This window comes from Onychostoma macrolepis, chromosome 03, assembly GCF_012432095.1.
Source record: "Onychostoma macrolepis isolate SWU-2019 chromosome 03, ASM1243209v1, whole genome shotgun sequence".
Lineage (NCBI taxonomy): Eukaryota > Metazoa > Chordata > Actinopteri > Cypriniformes > Cyprinidae > Onychostoma > Onychostoma macrolepis.
This window is the reverse complement of record NC_081157.1, coordinates 19,268,745-19,283,810: the sequence shown is the minus strand read 5'-3', so window position 1 is coordinate 19,283,810 and position 15,066 is coordinate 19,268,745. Positions and strand designations below refer to the sequence as shown.

At 37.3% G+C, this 15,066-nt stretch overlaps 1 protein-coding gene and 1 long non-coding RNA gene across 2 annotated transcripts in view; one reads left to right on the top strand and one right to left on the bottom strand.

The window, feature by feature from the left end:
* The window catches only part of baiap2l1b (BAR/IMD domain containing adaptor protein 2 like 1b), a 74,051-nt gene that overhangs the window by 56,456 nt on the left and 2,529 nt on the right, over nucleotides 1–15,066 (top strand). The window contains exons 13-16 of the mRNA XM_058769970.1: nucleotides 411–624; nucleotides 5,222–5,281; nucleotides 8,688–8,856; nucleotides 14,686–14,729. Of these exons, the coding sequence (XP_058625953.1) occupies nucleotides 411–624; nucleotides 5,222–5,281; nucleotides 8,688–8,856; nucleotides 14,686–14,729 (487 nt within the window). The remainder of the gene's footprint in view (nucleotides 1–410; nucleotides 625–5,221; nucleotides 5,282–8,687; nucleotides 8,857–14,685; nucleotides 14,730–15,066) is intronic.
* Nucleotides 11,746–14,743, bottom strand: LOC131536832 (uncharacterized). The gene is made up of 2 exons (XR_009270099.1): nucleotides 14,614–14,743; nucleotides 11,746–14,316 (listed from the first exon to the last, which is right to left on the bottom strand). It is a non-coding gene; the product is annotated as an uncharacterized LOC131536832 (long non-coding RNA).

The following is a 15,066-nucleotide window of genomic DNA, read 5'->3' as shown; positions in this document are numbered from 1 at the left end:
AGAGTTAGAGGGGCTTAATTTTTGTTTAAAATCATCAAGAACATCACTTGTATCATGCTTCTCAAAACGTGTAAAAAACTAATTCAGGTCGTTGACCAATGAGTTACCATCTACATCCTTATTTAACACTGTTCCTTGCTTGGGTATACTAATATACCTAATATAGTATATATTTTAGATATAGATAGATAGATGGATAGATGGATAGATGGATAGATAGATGGATAGATGGATAGATGGATAGATGGATAGATAGATGGATAGATAGATGGATAGATAGATGGATAGATAGAGAGAAAACAGTTAATTAGAATTCCAGAGAACTATTGTTTGATATGTCAAATTTGCTACATGTTTATTACTAAAAATTAGGACCTTGGGAGACATGTTGTCTGTCTTTTCTCCTCCAGACTACAACAACGAGGACAGCGGATTGTCTAGGTCTGTGTCGATGGCCACTGGCCTCAATCACATAGACAGAAGACCCAAAGTGCGCACCATTTTCCCCCACAAGTCTGGAAACAACAACACGCTACTGAGTTTTGAAGAAGGAGACATTATCTCACTGTTGATTCCTGATGAGAGGGACGGCTGGCTGTACGGAGAGCTGCAAAACAACAAACAGTGAGTGGAGCTTGTCAACGTGTCTCATTTATATGAGCTTTTTAAACTATAGCTGGTTCATGGAGACATGTCTATAGTTTACAGTTGATAATGACAATAGTAATAATAGTTTGGCTTTACAACCAAAACTTGATCATTTTTGGATTACCAAAAATGTAATTAAAAACAGCCCAATGTTTAAGAACGTTGTCCAGGTGAAGTTGTTTGGCTAGTGAGTCAGTCCATCTCAGATGCACCAAAGTGGCTCAGGATGTGGAGAGACATTATGTGTGCACAGCTGCTGGTGCTGGTCTGCAAACCAGCTGTGATGAAGAAAACCCAGTTCATTGTGGTGTCAGTCAAAGCCACATGAAGCCCTGTTTTGAGAGAGAGCAGACGGGGTGGCAGCTTATCTGAGATGCAGAACACAATCCCCCCAAGGACCTGAGGACTTTCAGCAGGTGGAGGAGACGTAATCAGAATAACACAGTTATGGCAGAGAAAATGGTCTGAACACGCCAGCGTTCCTGCCAAAAACTGATGTTGTTGGTTTGAGAGAATGCTACCAGATGGCAAAACAGACAGGGTGCGTTCTGAATGCATTCAGAGTCGTCAATATCTTTGCCACAGAAGTCAAGTCAGAAGTTGGAATAGAGCTAATAAACTTTCAGGATGAAGACAAGTAGTAAAATTACAATTCAAACTTGGGTAATTTTCCTTTGCTTTCCAGTAAAAAAAAAAAAAAATACGATCAAATGCATTGGGTGCTGTTTTGGATGTGTGAAAAGTACCCGTTGCACAACCAGTATTTTGTTTCTTAAATGTATTTTCAGTAGAGGTTCACTTTTAAATTGCCATCTGATGTTATTTAGGGCCCTATGAAATCTGTTTTTTTTTTTTTTTTTTCAATAGTTTTGTCTCTAAAGAAACGGTAAAATCCTCATGAAGTGACTCTCAGGGCAGTTCTAGAGATTATATCCATGTGTTCATGAACTCGTATATTGAGATGGCAGAGTCTGAAAACACAGCGAGCGTCACGTGATTCTGTATGTGTGTGTGTGTAGTAAACAAAACCCCATTCATTCTCTCAGAGACATGCACAATATGCAGGATTCATATTTAAATAGTATTATGTGGCTTAATATTCACAGACATTAGTCCATATCACATTTGATTTAACTGTACTGACCTACTTTTAAATTGTTTCATCCAAAATTATTACGTGACATTCCGCATTATACAGTAAATTCCATTATTATGACTGGATTCTGTGATTCCGTTCGCATTTTCCATATCAAGAAAATCACAGGGCCCTAATTATGGTCTGATAACTGGGGAACTTTGCATGTTATTATAGTCAATTGATACAAAGAATTGAATTTATTTTTTTAAGGAATAATTCCCCCTGAAAATAAACATTGTGTCATTTTTCTCACCCTGTGCATTTTTGGGTAATCTGTAGTTTGACTCACTCAGTTGTTTATGTGTGTTGGTGGTGTTCTGCTTTGAAAGCAACATCAAACTTGTCTGAGCCCTATAGGGAACGATACATGAAGTCAGACTTGTCACCTAGCAACCCATTAATATGTGCCAAATTACACGCAAGCACCATTTGCTAAACGAGGCATTTTAAAACACTACAACGACATGTTCAGACAGACTGAGTGCTTCTATTTAAAGAAAACTTCAGCCTGATTGACGGTTGTTATTAATAATACATTTGCAAGGTCAATTAAAATGTCCTCTCATGTTCTTGAATGCCAAGCAGGAAATGAGCTTAAAATCACTGGTGAAACTTTCCAGCCCTTGTCTACAGATCACTGTCACTGTACTGCGGCTCCTCCTGTTCTGTTGATTTAAAGTACACTGAAAAGCACACCCAAACACAGAAAGACAAATATTAACATTTCTTCATGTGGAGCATGAACACGAGGGCAGAAGTGAAGGGATTTGGCCTGAGATTTGCAGTGTCTACATTGAAAGCAATATGAAAAGTTTGCTCTGCTGTCCTAGAAGAGAAAGATTTCAACATGGTCATCATTTCAGAGGATACTAGAATGTAAATACATAACTTTAAAGCTAACAGATGTGGACTAAAAGCCACAAAACTCCACCTTTGATTTCATGGGGTCTTCAAAGCCTCACCACTACAGCCATTGACGCATTGCTTTTGTAGTAAATTCACCGCCTTCAACCATAAACTTTTCTGTAATTACTGACAGACTTGAAATCCCCTGCTGTGAATAACATTCCCTTGATCTTGTATAATCTGTAGGTTATTTAGCCTGTTTCTTCAGATGTGCTATTGAAGGGTGGTGTTTAGTGTCTCATACATGACTAAGAAACACACTGGATGGAGCCTAAATATACAGATTTCAGGAAGTTGTTCAGACATTTAGACATTCCACTGACTAATCTTTTTTTTTCCTCCCTGAAATGATGGTTCCTCGTGGTTCTTTGCTGCATGGGGTTTAAGTGTTGACTATAGGGTTCTTTGAGGGAAACAAGTTATTGAAGTTACAATATGTCATCTTTATACCAATTTAGTTCCTAGGTTCTTTAAAGAATCGGCACGAAAATGAGAAAATACAAAGTTCTTAAATATGCAAATTTCTAAGGCCTCTTAATTTATCAATATGATCAAAAATTTCTCAATATAACATTTACTGGACTAAAACAACTTCCATATTTTTTAGAAAAGTTGTTCAAATCTATCAAATACGATCTATCAGGCTTTTGAGGAACATTTATATATTCATCTCACAGTCATTGCAGTGCATTGAGCTTTGATCAAAAAGACTAAGCAATTAGCAGGGGCGGGGCTAGGGTTGGCCACCCCACTCACAACTGCTTCTTCTGTCTCTTTTATTTATTTTATTTATTTTTTATTTATTTTTTTTCTTGACAAGAATTGCCTTTATTTAGACCAGAATGTATTTACGACCACATCAAACAGTAGACTTTTCAAACGTGTACTCTGCTTCACCTCAGCGCCAGGCATGAGTCAAATGAACACAGAAAATATACGGGTGATGAGGAGCTTCAGTAGAATAACAGTGAACTGTGCTCAGATGAGATGTTGTCAGGACATATGTCAGTAAAAACCAATTTTTCTGTCCTGTCAGCCGTTATACTGTGCTTGTAGCGCATGCTCTTCAATTGCACACACAAATACGGCTGCACGCACTGTAGCCCGTATCATTTCGTATTAAAGCACGAATAAAACTACGAGCATGTGTGTCAGATCCGTGTCATGTTCAGCAGCGGCAGCTCTTAAAGTAATAGCATTTAATTTAGTGTTTGATAACTTCATTCAGTTTCTGTATATTTCTTACTTGCTGAAGGGCAGCTAAATATGACATTTATTATAATGGGTTTATGAGAAGATTTTCAGTTTTAAGTTCCCTTAAATTAGAAGTTATTTTTTAAAGTCTAATAAATGTTAAAATTGATAGCTGTTATACTGTAATGTTGAATGGCTATAGTCAATGGCTAAATATTAGAAAAAAGAACAATTTCCTAGAGACATCAGTAGTATGTCAGTGATACTGGCCTTCATTTATTAAAAAGATGCCATTAAACAAATATTAAAAATATACTGTCTTTATGTTGTTTCTACATTAATTTGAAGATTGAATGTGAAATTATTGCAATATAAATTAAATAATTGTTAGGTGGAATTAATCGCAATTAATTTCAGAAAAAAATGTGTGATTTTTAATTAGTTAATTATTTTAAACGATGGACAGCACTAATTTAAATATCATCTTACTAAGACATTATTGGGAGCTATATATATATATATATATATCAAATATTGTTATTTATACTGATATGTGTGACTGTTTCGTCTTACTTTTTGGCCATGAAAATATCAGCAACTGCACCAAATTGCGCACATTATTTTTGCTTAATTTGGGCATCTGAATTAAGTTGATTTTGTTTTTGTCTTTTTCCTCTTTGGTTTGAGCTCCATATTCTCCCATATCATACTATATGAACCATGCAAGCCTGATATATCAACTTTGATACATGCACAACCTTTTAAATATTTTATTTATGTCTCAATATATATATATATATATATAGGTTTAAGGGTTATCATCTTCCAGTCTCTGCTGGTACACTTGATCAGAGAGTAGTGCCGCCCCATCCAGAGTCTACATAAAACTCCATGCAAGATGTTATTTGTTTTTCCCCGTGCCTTTCAGGGTGGAGGTGGTTATAGAAACTGAGTTTCCCATCAGTATTCACATTCCCTTGGATTACAAGAACAAAATCCTGAGAAAGACGTCCACACCAAGACAAACACTGCCATTGTTCTTGACGTAATGGCAGGCCATCCTGTGTGCATTTGATGTCACCTCACACCGCTGCACATTCAGATGACGGCCCTCTGCTTGGATTTCCTTTCTGAGAACGCAATGCAACTCTCTATGTTCAGATGGCTTTCAAAATGCTTCTCTCAGTGTTTTTATGTCCCACAATCCCAGACTGTGTTCAGTAAACACTGAGCAGACATTATAAGAGCCATTTATCCAGGGCCAGATAAAAGCATCCGCTCTCTTTTTTTTTTCCATCTAACTGACTTGTGTTGTCTGTCTGTGTGTTTTTACAGGCGGGGCTGGTTTCCATCATCTTACTGTCGCGCATACACAGAGCTAGCGGTAAATAACAGGTAATCAGATACCACACACACACTAACACTGTTCTTTGTTGTCCTGATTAGCTCTGATACTGATCGCTGAGCCTCTGAAGAGAAGGAAACATAAGCTTCACAGCAGTCAAGCCCTATTTTAAGACTATTACATCCTTTATCTCAAAAACCACATTCTCAGATATTAGTTTTTTCTGTATTGCATGGGTCAAATAAGTTTGATGGTGTGTCATTTTAGCATCGCCAGAAGCAATTGTTTTCAAACAGGTTTCCTGAACACACCCTATGACTCCTATTGGTCAGACAAACTGTTAGTTCCGCCCCAAACTCACACCACTGCTTTGCCGTGCTTAAAGAAACAGCGATATTTACATGGCAACACAGTGTTCAAGTTTTAATATTATTGATAAAATGACACTTCAGCTTTAATGGTTGATTGATTAAATGATATATATTGAGAGCTGCAGATTTTGCGCACACTCTGCAGAGAGCAGAAAGTGAAACATTAGAAAGAGTTTACCCAGACTGACCCAGGCATGCTTCATGAGACTTCTAATCCCTTGTGCTCTTTCCCACTGCTGTTATTCAAAGTGTGTGAGGTCAGATCATGCACCTACCTCTGCTAATGTTTGCTTGAAGAACACAAGACTCGATGCTTTCTGATGTCAAATGAAATCCTATCCTCTTGGACCCTGAGGGGTTCCTGTAATGCCTGATCAAAAAGCCTTTTGTGTTGCAGCTAACAGTGAGAGCACCAAATGCAGTTTGCTGATTATGCATGCTATCTAACATGGTGTGCTGGCTTGTTGATTAACTTTGTACCACGTGTAGTTTCCAGATCTGGACAAGTCATGGAAATAAATGAAATGGATAAGTCATCTAAATTTCTAGACAATATAAATTCAATAAAATGAAAAGAAAAATAAATATACTAAAATGTATTTGAAGTACATTTATTTCTTGCTAAGTATACTACAAATACATTTACATATTTATGTACTTAATAAAAAATACCTTGCGATTTGCACTTTGAGTATACTAAACTGGTATATTTAAAGTCTGCTAAACTAATTTTGTAGTTAATGCACTTTAAATGTGTGGAAGTAGTGCTGAAGTCCAACTAAAGATATAGTGAAGTATATTTGATTGTGCTAAAGTGGAACCATTGCAAGTATACTATAATATAATATCTTGCATTTAAAGACTGATATTATTCAAACATCATACAGTCCTTGTCAATAGTGACATTAAAACACATTTTAGGCTTAATATTAAGAAATGTGTATTGTGCTCAAGTAGTACTCCAAATAAAGTTTAATTATAATTTTTATATCAGTAATTCTCAAGCGATATGTCAGTAAATATTAATAATAGATTTGAACTACACTCTTTAAAATAAAAGTTCTTTATTGGCATTAATGGTTCTATGAAGAAGCTTGAACATCCATGGAACCTTTCAAATCCAGAAAAGATTATTTGTAGTCGAAAAAGGTCCTTTAGATTTTTAAAATGTTCCTTTGAAATGGTTCTTTTAGGAACTGTTCACTGAAAGGATTTTCGTCTATGGTGTCACTGCAAAAACACCCTTTTGGAACCTGTATTTTTAAGAGTGTATATAAAGTATGAAGTAAATGTATTTTAAATATATTAGTTTTTTATACTGCTATAAGAAGTGTCTGGAAAAGTCTTAGAAAAATCAAAGAAAGTGTGGGAACCTTATTGTTAATCATAAGCTAACTGAAAACACAAAGAGAAATGTTTCACATGACAGTTTGTAACTTTGTGTAATTTGATGCTGCAAAAATGTTTTTGGCCAGTAAGGTTTTTTTCAGCAAGGATGTATAAAAATTATCAAATAAATAAAAAAACAATATTGCATTTTCCACAAAAATGTTAAGCAGCACAACTGTTTTCTAAACAAATGTTTCTTGAGCAGTAAATCAGATTATTAGAATGATTTCTGAAGGATCATGTGACAATTAAAGACCGGAGTAATGATGCTGAAAATGTAGCTTTGCATCACATGAATGAATTACATTAAAATTAGGGGTGTCAACGTTAACGCATGTGATTTAATCAAAAATTTAACGTGTTAATATTTTTTTAACGCAGATTAATCGTTTGATAAGGTTTGACCCCAACTTCTTCCCGTCATCGCAGCGCGGAAGGTTATCTATCATTGTTTGACGAGGGGACAGCGCACCAGTGTTGCCAGGGTAATGGCACAAGTGGACTATTTTGAAAATACAGTCGCGGGACAAATTACAGAGCGGGTTGCGTTTTTTTGGGGCTACTTTTTTAATGTATAGATTATACAAGATAATAAACACACGATTACAATAGATATGGTCTGTATGTGATTTTCTTGAGATTGAATGTGTACATCTGAAATGCTGCATATAAAAGGCTATAAATAGCATATTCTAACAACAGTAAATGACCAAATTCCACATGTGATCGCAAAAGGAAGTTGTTATAAACACTTGATGGTGGTTTGAAGTGATTTCTGAGTAAAAGTGTACTATTAATCGCATAAACTGTCTTATGTAGCATGATGCTAATGTTAGCCCTAATGCATCTGCAGAACAGGTCCAATTCTTCTTCATAATGCATTTTGTCATAATACTTCACGTAAGGTCGCAAGAAAATGTTCTGTTGTATTTATTTAGAAATACTTTTGATAATAGTTGGGTAAATGTTTACTGGGATTGAAGCGATGTGGCTTGGTAAACGTTTTATTGCCACTATAAAGGCTGATAATGGCTGAATAAAAACAAAAGAACAATGATAAAAGAATAATAAGGATTATGTTTCTTGGCGGAAGTGTGAAAGGTTCTGTTTCCTTAAACTAGTTTGTCATACATTTTTTTCAACACATTTACAGGTAAATCCTAGTATTTTAAATTTGTGATTAATCATGATTAATCACAGTCCATGACTGTGATTAACGCGATTAAAATTTTTCACCGATTGACAGCACTAATTAAAATATATTCAAATAAAATAGTTGTTTAAAATGGTAATAATATTTCACAAAATTACTGTTTTTATTGTACTTTTAATCATATAAAATCAGTCTTGGTGAGCATAAGAGACTTGTATCTAAACCAGTTAAAATTCTATTGACCCAAACTTTTGATCGTCAATGCTTTTGATCAGTAGCTGCTTTTATATTTGAGGAAAGGGGTCCTTTAGAAGGCGATCATAATTTTTTGGCATAGTTTGCGTTAAATGGTTACACAGAATTAAACCATGGCCTGGGAATCACTGTTTGAGGGAGTTGATGAGATTTCCTTTGATACCAACCAGAGTTTATATCATTGAAATGCGTTTGTCATTTGTCATAGTAGTTGGTTAGTAAACATGTTAAAATGCAGTCTAAATAAAGATTTCTTCTGCTGAAAGGTGTTGTGATTATGTATTGTAGTATTGCTGGAAATCCTCCGATGCGCAGTAAGAGCGTGGCCAACCTCATGCAGAAGGACCCAGGGGATGACATGATGGTTCTGCCTCCAGCGGACTACAACGATTCGCCCGTCAGGAGAAACTCCACCAAGAGTCTGATGCAGACATACACCTCCACATATGAAAACCCAGTCAGTCTTCTTCATCTTTCTCCTCATCTACCACTATAACCTACCTGAATGCTGCCTGCGTTGCCTTTTCTTCATGCTGGGTTCCTAAAGTCAGATTATGTTTGATTTGTGTTTGATTGTCGCCTCACAAGCGATACATTAGGCCAAAAAAATCCCATTTACTTACATTGAACCGTATCATGGAGGTGTAAGTAGCCTTCCAAAATACCATAGCAAATGCTTAGCAACACCTTGACATCGCAGTGGTAAGTTTTCCATTGGCATCACTGTCAGAAAAAGTAAAAGTAAAAGCTTTAAATGCTGTTTGGCATAAGTTAGGGTGTATATATTGAATTGAATTTAGTTTAGTAATAATAGAAGCTCATGTGAAGTTCTCTCAGGTGTAGGTGTGTATGTGTGTCAGTGTCAGAGTGTCTAGGCCATGTCATGACGTGCATGCAGTTGCAGTCCTCATGTCTGAGTGGATCAGAGGATCAGGATCACTTTAAAGAGGATTGTCGGTGGAGCAATGCTAAATCCAAACTGCTCTCTCAGAAGAGTGTCACCTCAGTGACAGCAAAAAATAAACAAAAGCTACCCTTTCAAGCCCACCACATCTCACTGTTTATTTTAACGTGTTTGCGTTTTGCCAAAAATAAAAACGAAGAAGTATTCACTTGCAAGTGTACACGATATTCAACATCAGGAGACTTGGTTACAGATCATATTATAAATTGTAACAGGAGTGGGAGTTAAAACAGTACGAGTAATCTAATTCCCATATTTTTGCTTGAAATTTAACCCCCAAATGTATACATTACATAAGAATGTAGTAACATCTACATGGTTATGTAATATATACATCAATAATTAAAGTGATAAATAAATTAATAAATGAAAATGTCTTTCATCTTTTTTCTAACTGCAAACCCAAAAATAAGATTATTCATAACAAATAAATGATACTTCTGACATATGAGCAAAACCAGCTCCGCATTATGAAACACTTGAAGTGTTAATGCTTAAAAATCCAAGACCCAAAACAGCATGATAAAATGACCGGACACGTTTTGCGGTTAAACAGCTGATATATACACACCCGGAGACCTGCTATATGTGACCTGACATCAGCTGAACTCAGTATTAAAGGTGCTGAATGTAATTATTTTGCTTGTACTAAAGCATAATTACTTAAATAGATATTGTTATCATTATTACCATAATAAGACCTTTAAGATATAGCCTCTTCCACACTCAAGCACACACATTAAGCTTGCTGCAAAGCAGCAGCAAAAGTAATGACTGAATGTTTCAGAAAAAATAGCAAGGCAATTAATTATTTAAGAAACTAGTAATATAAACACACACTTAAATCAACTGGTGGCTTAAAGTGTTAGTGCACCCAAAAATGTTAATTCTGTCATTAATTACTCACCCTCATGTCGTTCCAAACCCGTAAGACCTTTGTTCATCTTCAGAACACAGTTTAAGATATTTTTGATGAAATCCGAAAGCTTTCTGACGGCTCTGGTATTTCATCAAAAATATCTTAATTTGTGTTCTGAAGATGTAGTTCTTACGGGTTTGGAACGACATGAGGGTGAGTAATTAATGACAGAATAAAGCAATAAGCCCCATGAAGCCGTAGTTTACAGTGAATTTATAACAGTTAAGGGGTGTTGTTAGGGACTAGGTACACGAGTGCCTAAAACCCCCTTAGCTGTTATAAATTCACTGTAATCCACAACTTCACGGGGCTTATTGCTTTTATAAAACTGTTATTCCGTGTAAGTAGTAAGGTTTCATAAAATAAAACAGAACAAATAAAGTGTAATAAAATCAATAAAAACATTATTTTTCTGTCAAACAATGTAGTTCCTCAGAAACGGTTGTGGTTGCAACTAAGTGGTTGCCAAGCGACACACAAACGTAAACAAAGGTGTATGTTTGTAGAGTAATTTACAACAGCTTTGAACGCGGCTCAACCAATCAAGAATCAAGGACCGGAACTATCCGTTTTATAATTTTCATTTTTAGGTGAACTATCCCTTTAAATGAACGACTACTAGTCAACTAGAAAAAATCTTTAGTCGGGGAAAGTCCAAAAAAAAAAAAAAAACAGGTTTGCAGATATTTAAGAAACATGCTCATATACATTTAGGAGACAAGTTCACATAATTGTTTCTCCAAAAACACAATGCTACAGCAAGTTACTCTACTTTACTTTAAAATGTGTTCCGTATCAGAATGTCTGTTTTTGTTCTGGTCTGTGTGATTCCGCCCACTGCCAATTTACCCAAGAATATTTCAACACCTCGGGTTGCATGTCCTCGATCTGGCAACCCGTGTGAGTATCTATCCTGAGTAGGAGGGGGCAGGAGAAACTATTCTCTCCAATATTTTGAAGTTGGACTGCAGTACCCATTTCAACCACTAGCTGTCAACATTACATGCTGCACCTTTAATCTCACCAGGAGTGGAATGCAATCGAAACAATCGTATGTGAACGTCAGAGATGTTGAAATGGTATGGTATTTATAACATGACAATATATCCAAAAACAACATAACCAGTTTTATTTGCATGCATGCAAACACATGTGGCAGAACTGTGGGCAGTGACACATGCATGTAAATGACAGGATTTTGCTTATTCCCAGAACTGTTTGACCGTCAGCAATTTCACAGGGCAGCGTGTTACGTAAGTCAGGCAACGACATAACGCCACGGTCCATATCTATGGTATTATACTCATGCTAATTTTAGTGGTAGGGCTAGTCTGATGAGACACACGATCCCATTCCAGGTGCTCCTTTTAAGTTAATGAGGTCTAATGCCTCTGAAAGAGCCACCTGCATATGTAGCGCTATTTGTTTGGAGGGAGCCCTGATTTGTGATATTTGTGGGCTGCGGGTGTCAATGGCCAGGCTGTGAAACTGGATACTCCTCTCTCTGGACCTGGTGAAATATTCATCGCTCCTCCACCTCCCGCCCCCGCCTCCCGTCACACACGCACATCCAGGCCACGGCTCGACCTTTCTGATGGAATTCCACACGGACTTCAATCTGAAACCTGCTAGCAAATCCACCCATTCATTTACCCCGCCGGAAGCAAAAGCTCACCTCCTGATATATTGTGCACACAATAGAAGTACAGGAGCCAGATCTGTAGGTGTGAAGCCCTGTTGTTCGGCACCTGTCCTCCCTGCCGAGGGTTGGCTCATCGCTGTGGCGAACAAGGGACTCATGCCATGCAATTACTCAAGCAAAGCTCGTCTCTCCGCCCTGGAAAGCCGGGGTAAATGTGGACACTCTTGTATTAGATGATGTCAAGCAGGAAAGGAGATTGTCCTGTTCAAAAGAAGCGGAGGCTGTGTTTTTCCACAGACAATGTGTTTTATCGGTCAGGGTGGGGGGAGGACGGGTCCTGAACACTCACAGGTGAAGGCATTGTGTGAAAAATGCTCCCTACCTGGTTTTCTGTTTGCTTGAGAGAGAGAGAGAGAGAGAGAGAAAGAAAAGAGCAGAATCTGATACAAGACAATAGATGTGAATCTCAAAAGAATGCAAATAGTGACACTATGCATGAAAGAGCCTGTGACATTAGAAAACATCTGAACTAGTCTTCCTATATGTTATGCGGGATGGATAAGATCAGTATTTAGGTTGGGAAAATTGGCTTTCAGGCCACACGAAGTGGCAGGTCTAACCAGATAGATATGATATACGGCCATGTTGTGAATATGCACAGCTGGACGACAGCAGTGGACCATTATGATGCCAGATGCCCACTAACTAAATCAAGAGGCATCTCTTTCCTGTGTACGTATACTGCGGTGCACAGCTGCCCTCTAGTGGAGAGACCAGCTCAGTGCTCAGATCTCAGTCCTGCACTCATTGTTATGAATCGTACACAAGTATTTCTGTTACTGTTGCTCATATTAAGGGTTATGATTTTAGCAAACCACTAAACTTCATATTGCTCTGTTTGTGCTACGCACATGGGCAATACCTTAAACTGTGTGGCTTGTTAGACTATTTTCAACTGGGCAACGATAAAAAGAGGAAAACATCCCACAGACTTGTATCAAGAGATTTTATATATAGTCATGCAACAACCGGTTTATAAGCGCTTCTCCTTGCAAGTTTGGGATGATTTTTGACAAGTTGCTTTTCCCAAAATCAGAGCACATGTAGAGACACTAAAAACACTGGATCATGAGCTGCTCACATGTAAAAGAAGTGTGCTTCTTTCTGAAACCCGCAGCACATGTATTTATTTAATTAAATCACAGCCTCTGTGATTTTGTAATCGCACCAAGCCATATCACGATTTCGGTTTTATTCTGACTAATCATGCAGCCCTGGACTGAAGTCATATCTTGAGGCCAGCATATCATAAAGACTTGTGGGTGGACTCTTGACACGAGTTAGTAAACAAGCATCCAGAAACACATTGCAGTGTGTTTTAATATCTGCTTTTAAATGTGCATGCGTGCTATTTTGAGTATGGTTTTGCATATTACTAATACTTCTGATGCATGTGTTTTGCATATGACAGTGACTGAGAGATGTATTTGCACACAAAGTCCTTGGACGGCGTATATGAAAGACTCCCTGTTTGTAGCAGACACTCACACCTGATGTGCGCTATCAGATCTTATACTATGGGGCCGTTGAATGCTTGAATCTGATTGGCTGATGAACATTCTAAGGTGTGCAATTATTTTCAGGGAAACACACGGCGAACGTAGTTCCAGACAGCTCTTGACCGCATTACATGACCATATCACTTCGCCAAATGATTTCTGTTATTTCAAAGGTCTTCCAGCAGCAAAATAACCAAAACCCACAACGACACTGGCCAAACAAATAAATATAGTAAACAAAAGGTTAAAAACGATAGATCATGTCCATGTTTTGCCACAAAATTACGCTTTATGTATGGAAAGCATGTACATCTCTCTCTCTCTCATAACTTAGTTATTAACTGTAGTAATTGCATTAGTCTGCCATCAATGGCTCAAGCCTCCGTTACTAGGTTTAAAATGATGTTTAGGAATTAGCAACGGAGGATGAGATGTGGAAGAAATAATCCTACTCACAATAGCGATTTAAGTAGAAAAACCGGACGAATGCCTTGAAAATATATCATCTGATCGATGTCTTGAGGTGTGGCAACCGTAGTATAAGCGGAATAATTGACTTCGGTCCGTTGAATTATGACTTCGGCCACGACGTGAATCACCACTTCAGGTGTGCTTTATTTTTCTAATAATTCAATGGACCGAAGTCAATTATTCCTTACGTGTCTGCTTTTATACCATATCCTGCATCTTTAACATGAGGTTAACTTGACTCGCGTTTCCAGCAGGACTAGTTTCCAGACTGTCGGTGAGTCGACTCTTCCGTGTGATCGGCTGTCTTCCTGTTAGACATCAGACCTGTGTGACTGCTGGATGTAGGAATGTGCATGGAATACCTACATGGAACCAGAAGCAATGAATCATGATTCCATCTTCGTTTTTCTTCTAAACGTTATAACATTTGCGTACAAAATTGGATTAAAAATCGAAATATGCGCTTTTTTTTCTGAAAAACAAAAAAAATGTATTCCACTTGCTGCTGGATTAAACATGCAACATTAGGATCAAGTAACAACAAGGGAGTACTTTTATCTTCTTTTTTATTGTTGTTGCACTCTTTTAGGGTATAGTATGCAGTATAAGCTGTGCAGTACTGCTAATATGAGTGTGTTTTATTTTGGGCTTTTACTCACTGAACACAGTGCTGTGGTTCCTGCTGGCTGCTCAGTAGATGTGTGACGTGTCCTGCTCTTTGTTTCCTGTAGGTGGTGCCTCAGTCAAACGGGCTGCCAAAGCATCCTATCCTAGGGTGAGTATTAATGGATCATGTTTGTTGTCGGTCTTCAGTGCTTCATTTAATGTGACTCATCAACTAGTGAAATGAGATATATACATAGAGATATACTCTTTATATAGAAATATATAGAAAAACGCTTTACCAAACACCAATGACTTATTGGCATACACTATATGGACAAAAGTATTGGGACACCCCCTTCTTTAGAACAGAAAAAGGCACTTCCAAAACTGTCAACAAAGATGGAAACATAATTCATGTATTTAAAACTGTATTTCCATCTCTGTTGCAACAGTTTTGGAAGTGTCTAAAATGACTGAACCCATATGTACAAGTCATTAGTGTTTAG